At 47.7% G+C, this 6,625-nt stretch overlaps 1 protein-coding gene across 1 annotated transcript; it reads right to left on the bottom strand.

Moving 5' to 3' along the window:
• Positions 1–2,681: 2,681 nt before the first annotated feature.
• On the bottom strand, positions 2,682–5,934 carry LOC112281855 (DEAD-box ATP-dependent RNA helicase 20-like). Its single transcript, XM_090249423.1, has 2 exons — positions 4,111–5,934; positions 2,682–3,316 (listed from the first exon to the last, which is right to left on the bottom strand). The coding sequence occupies exons 1-2, from the start codon at positions 5,474–5,476 to the stop codon at positions 2,934–2,936; spliced, it is 1,749 nt and encodes a 582-aa protein (XP_090105549.1). The 5' UTR covers positions 5,477–5,934; the 3' UTR covers positions 2,682–2,933.
• Positions 5,935–6,625: the final 691 nt, after the last annotated feature.

Consider the following 6,625-nt stretch of genomic DNA (forward strand, 5'->3'; position numbering starts at 1 on the left):
AGTAAGTAAAAGTAGGTAAAAGTAAATTAATTCTATAATATTTAATACGGAAGCTTCCTAAAAACTTCCTAGACGCTGCTTTGACTTCATAGGTGTCTTTAATTGACTTTTTGGATTAGAAACGTGGTCAACAAGTTGGCCATGTGCCACACATGTTGTTAGCTTGAAGATCAAGCTAACTATGTGGCCCACACGTAGAAAAACTTGTCTTGTAAGTCAAGGCATGTGCCCTACAAAGTCAACACATATTGGAGGTCCTATAGAACGTCGCCAAGTAGCCCTTAGTTAGAGAGTATATATAGAGACAAGAGTGAAGGCTTCTTCACTCTTGTCAACTCCTTTCTTGCTTCTAGTCTAGTTTCAAGGGTCTCTAGTTTTCTTGTCTTTTGGCAATAGCCATTCCAGTTCCTCTTTCAATATATATACTTGTTTATATATATTTTGTTACCTCTCTTTGAATGAAGGCTCACTTGTCTAAATTGTTTTTTCATCGAGTTCTTGTCCTTGACACAAACTCAATCCTTTCAAAAATATGAAGTTTGAAAAAAAAAAAAAAAAAAACAAACAAACAAACAAACAAACAAACAAACAAATGTTGTCGTTGGAAGTTAAATAAGATTGTTGAAGTAAAATGACACACATCATGACAAACCACATAGTCTAAATCCAAAACTCATTAACTACTATATAAAACCCAAACCTACAACAATAAGACCAATAGGATGCAAAATATAACACCTACAATGCAATAAACCTTAAAAAAATAAAACCAAGCAACAAATGTTGGTGACACCTTATCATCAAAGAAGATATATCTACTATTATCACAAATCTAAGAAATACATTTACTATTATCACAAATCTAAGGGATATATTTACTATTATCAAGAATACATGGATAATCTCTTTACTTTAGCATATTTTAGGTACGTGTAAAATATTTTTCCTAAAATCTACCAAAACTCCAACATAAACATTATAAATACAATTTCATATACAAACAATATGAAAGACTAATTTCACCTAAAACACACTGACTATACATGTACCACAAAGTTAATATATATATCCTTACTCTTGTTTATACAATAAACAGTTAATTCTTCATCATCACTCCTATCCTCCACTAATTAATCAACTAATGAAACAAACAAACAAACAAAATGTCATCCCACAATCAAACAGAGACACAAAATGAGTAAATAATAGTGAATTAATAAAGGATGACCCTTGGAAATGGACAGACTCAAAAACCAAGATGCACATCATTCAATGCAACAAACAAGATGAGCATTCAGTGATGCATATTTACATCTGTACAGTTTCAAGAATGAATGGCACCATGACCATGCTACCACATAATAATCAGTTCATACATGTGAACTAAAACTTCTCACATCACTAGTCTCTTGCAAGATGCAGATCCAAAACCATCTGAATTCATCTCCATTTTCATGTCTTTACAGCACATACAAATCAAATGAAGAACCATGACCATTCTACATGACGTTAATGTACTTTCAAGACAAAAATGCATCAATCATTCCCACATGAATAACGTGACTTCCCAAAACAGTACCCCTGATTCCAAAATCCATGAATACAACATCTTGTCCAAATGCCCACTATTCATGCAACTATTCTGCGCACAACACATACACAATGGGCGTTCCTGGCGCTGCATTCCGGTTCCCCCCCCCCCCCCCCCACCAGTGTCACCTCCACTTGTATGAAGAGCGACGGCAAGGTCCAGATGCTGCCACGTACCCCACACACACACACATGCTGTTGCATGTCACGAGCTGCAAACTCCTCACACAACATGGCCGTTTAGGCCAACGAAACCCAGGATATAAGAGCACAAGAACCTGCGCAACGACCAACAGCGTCCACCACGTCCGAATTTGCTGCAACAAACAAGGCGGGAACAAAAACCACCCAAACTCCAGACACAGGACACACTCCTGAAAACGGGAATCGGTGCAAGCAAAATAGGCTCCTCCTGGACAACTCCCGCTTCACATCGCCAACCCTCGTCCAGCAGAAACCCGATCACAGCGAACACGTAATAACCAGCCTTTCTCGGCTTCATTTCCTGTTCCGCTACTACAATCTGGGAATTCATTCTAAACTGTTTCACTGTCATGCTCAACGTTGCAATCGACTAACACTGCGAAATCGATCCACAAAACGATGAGATCCAACGAACGACGCTCCAAGCAACTCGCTGTAAGAACGACTAGCCGTCCCTTCGTCCCTAGAAAACTTCAACGTGATCTAACAACGGCACCATCCATCCCTTGCCTAATCTGGACATGGATCAACCAGTGACGAACACGACCGGGCTCCGCCGGCATCCAGACAGTATCGCCGGACAATGCACACACTTTGCCAAAGCTCCATATGCAGCTCCTCGCACGAGTTGAACACTAACACAGCCAAAGACGCAACTCTCATTCACGTCCCATCACGACCAACATACATCACTCCGTTCACAAGCCAAGTCCCCGTCACAATTCACCGGCATAGTAATTCCCACGTGACCCTCAAGTAGCCGACTTCCTGTTGCAGCAAGCGCTACTTTGGACCCATCTCCTCACGACGCATTCCTACAAACCACACACGCTGAAACACACATTCATGCTCCTCATAAACCTTCGGTGGCAAGGGGAGACACCGCATTGAACGCACGCGACGATGCTTTTCATTCATTTCTCACTTGCTCAGGGCTGTAGTCTTGCTTACTATCAGTCCCATGGCAGCTTAAGGACATTCCGCTCGAGTCCCCTGGGACTCGAGCTGTTGAAACAACGGTGGGAATGACGCCCACCTGCTTTCGGATCTCAACGTGCCAGCAAAAAATATTTCAACGTCCTTGCTAATCACCGGCAATGGCTGTGACGAGAGCAAAACCTGCCCGCCATCTCTCATCGCTAGTCTTCCCATGCGTCGTCCGCTGCCCCTTCGCCCTTCTTCGGATCTGCCGTAGCAGAAAGCATGTGCTTGTACTTATCGTCCACGCGAACTGTCGTCGCACCAACTTGAGCCACTCCCAGAGGAGTCATCCTCCCTTCTCTGAACGCCGCCGCTTGCTCTCTCTCCTTCCGCCTCGCAGCTTTGCCTGTAGCGAACGCCATGGTATTCCCGGATTCCGCTTCCGTGATTGCCCTTCGGATTTGAGCAACAAGGAACACGTCTCGCTCCGTGTAAAAGGACGTCGCTCGTCCCGAGGCCCCTGCACGACCCGTTCGCCCGATCCGATGAACGTAATCCTCCATGGTCTTCGGCAGGTCCAAGTTGATCACGTGTGCCACACCTGTCACCCAGCTTCTCCAAATCCGTCAGGATACACTCATACATTCCCGGTAATCACAAATCACTCAGCCGAGTGCGCTTAGCTCCAAGTAGAGCACCGGCGAGAAAAGTTAAATCTCCCACAGTGAACATGCGGTACAACAGAGTCCGGTGTCACGAGTCCCAAACCAACGAACACATCCATTCACAACATTGGTGATGGCACCACTCCAAAACCAGACCCGAACGTCTGGAAAATCCTAACCCTCCAACCCCTCGCCCATCCCCGCCGCAAATTCAGGCGTCCATACCCCCTCCCTCGCTTAAACTTTCGTGACCACCAAACATCTTGCACAAACTTGTCTGAAATCAATCCACCAAATAATACAGCACAGAAAACCGATTGAACCACGATTCCCCCGACGTGAGGAGCAACCGCCCCACTCGTCATCCCTCGAAAACAAACCTCTTCGCATCAGCAGCTCAGGCTAGCCACAAGACAAACCATACTCCCAACCGCAAAAAGACAAAACTAGGACAGTCTACGGCACAATCAAACCACTCTCTACTCCACCAACCCGACATGCCCTGGGCTCGCCAAATTCTTAACTTGACAAGACTGCGGCACTCCAACAACAGACCCTGCCATTGTATCTATTCCGCTTCTCTTGCCCAATGCAAAATTGACCATCCACCATTCTCATGCCCAGCCTCAAACCTTGACATGTGCCCCATGCCGAGGGACCCATTCTCTAACCACGAGACCGACCTACGTTGCCCACTGACTCCAGATGCAATGAACGTCAGCGCATTCACCTGTCACGTCCAACCCTCGCGAAGCCACATCCGTCGCCACCAGGATGTTCGTGGTGCCTTTCCGGAAGTCCCTCAGTGCCGCCTCTCTCTCGCTCTGGCTCCTCCCTCCGTGCAGCGCCGTCGCCTTCAGCCCTTGCTCCACCAACGCATCCGTCACCTCGTCGCAGCGTGCCTTCCGCTCCACGAACACGATCGTCAGTGGCGGTGGTTGATTGGAATCCAACGACTGCGAATGCTCGTCCACCAGCAGAGCCAGCAAGCTGTCTATCTTCTCCTTCTCCGTGATCTTCTCCAGGTTCTGCGTCACGTTCGCCGTCGGGCTGCTCACTCTTCCCACCTTCACCCGCACCGGTTTGTTCAGGTACTCCTGCGCCAGAGCCTCGATCTCCTCCGGCATTGTCGCGCTGAAAAGTAGGGTTTGGTGCTTCTTCGGAAGGCTTCTCATCACCTCCCTGATCTGAGGCTCGAAACCCATGTCCAGCATCCTGTCCGCCTCGTCCAACACCACGTACGACACCCTCGACAGAGAACTGTTCCCCTGCTGCAAGTGATCGATGAACCTACCAGGAGTGGCCACCACTATCTCCACGCCGGCCCGCAGCTCCGACCTCTGCTCGTAAATGTTCGTCCCTCCCACCACGATCGACGTCTTGAACCCCTCCGCCGACCGGCTGAACGCCTTCACCTCCTTCTCAATCTGCTGCGCCAGCTCCCTCGTGGGCGCTAACACCAGTGCCAACGGGCCATCCCCTCTGCGAATCGGCGGCTGCGCCAGACAATGCTGGATCATAGGCAGCGAGAACGCGGCGGTCTTCCCCGACCCCGTCTCTGCGCATCCCAGCAGGTCCCTCCCAGACAATGCCACCGGCAAAGCCTGCGCCTGGATGGGCGTCGGCGTTGTGTAATTGTGGAACGTCACGTCCTTCATGATGCTCAAATGCAGGCACATGTCCTCAAACGACTCGATGGGAGCCGGCGCCGGCTCTGTGTCGGGCGTAATCTCCACGTCCACATTGAGCCTGGCCCTCACCTCTGCAATCTGCTCGGGCAACAGCTTCCGCACGCGCTCCGACGGCTTCCAGTCCGGCCACACCACCTCGGGGTGCCCTACCCCGCGCGCTGCGCTCCCCTCTCTGCTCCCCCCCGTGCTCTCCCGACCATATGATCCATATCCGTTGCCATAGCCGCTGCTCCCGTTCCCAGAAAACCCCTCCGACGCTGATCTCCTGGCACCCGCGCTCGCTCCAAAGCTACCGCCATACGAGTCTCGACCTCCGTCTCTGCGTGCTGCTGCGCCACCGCTAGAAGCCGGTGCTGCTGCTGCTGGGGCGGCTCCCGCCCTCAGATGTGGAGGGACATAGGGCATGGCTGCCTACTTCCAATTCCCCTCTCTCGCTCCCCCTCTCGCCACAACACGCAAAAGTCAAAAAAATCCCCCGCAAACCTAAACCAAGACCACTCCGGATTGCTCCCCACCCCGAACGCCTCCACCCGCGCCTTCCTCCTCACTCATCTACAATGCCGATCTCCCTTCCTCCTCCCAATCTCCGCGACCGCGCGCGACCTAGGTCTCTCGCAACCCTACGCGGACCACGACGATGCCGCGATAGGTTAGGGTTGGCCCGTGCTCTTGCAATACCACTCCGAAAGCGGCAAAATTTGTCTCAAAATCGTTCTGCCGAGATACGCTACGTAATTCAAAATCGTTCTGCCGAGACACGCTACGTAATTCTAAGGTGGTGAGATCAATGCATCGACGTTCATTCTACGTAAGCTGCAATGAAAGATGCGGAGATTGTCGTGCTTTTGGTTGGAATTAAGCCGGCCGTTAGCTCGGGGATGTTCCCAGCTCGTCGTCTTCAGTTCTCCATGCGAAGTGGATGAAATGCGTGAAGGCAGGGTTTGGATCAGAGAGTGGATGACAGACATCCTTCGTCACTGCTGCGAGTTTTGTAAGGACTCAAGGGCTTCGTTTCTTTGACTCACTTCAAAGCAAGCAGGTGTTGAGTAAATTTCAAACTCAAGGATTGTTCCCAGGTGCGTTTGGAGAAGATGTTAGGTTCATTCTAATCAAGAACCATGGTTCATTTTGGAAAAATGCATGTATATATATATATATATATATATATGACCATTGTTTTGCATATAACAAATGAAAAGAATAAAAGTGAAGTTGTAATAACTCAAATTACATAATTTAGACCTATTAATAGCATACATTTAATATGTATTTTATATGAGGTAAAAAAAATACATCTTGGTTTCAAGTTTTGGCTACTAACATCATTTTTGTTCTAACTAAAAATAAGTTGTAATAAATCTTTGTTCTATCACAATTGAATCAATATATTAGTTTATATAAGATTTTTGTAATTTTCAAGTATGTTTGTTTTTATAAATACGTGTGTTTTTAAGTAATTATTAGTAAATAAATGTAAATAGAACTAAGTTAGATAGATGATGTTATTATCAATAAACATTGATGAGGTTTCTAACATGTACCTTAGATCTACAT

The sequence above is a fragment of the Physcomitrium patens genome, chromosome 1 (assembly GCF_059467195.1).
Source record: "Physcomitrium patens ecotype Gransden chromosome 1, ASM5946719v1, whole genome shotgun sequence".
NCBI lineage: Eukaryota > Viridiplantae > Streptophyta > Bryopsida > Funariales > Funariaceae > Physcomitrium > Physcomitrium patens.

Bases quoted from the DNA above. Each gene is read 5' to 3' on its own strand.
- LOC112281855 (XM_090249423.1), bottom strand. From the start codon at position 5,476: ATGCCCTATGTCCCTCCACATCTGAGGGCGGGAGCCGCCCCAGCAGCA. The intron at 3,317-4,110 runs GTGAATGCGCTG...GCTGGGTGACAG, and splicing joins GCGAGGGTTGGACGTGACAG to GTGTGGCACACGTGATCAAC.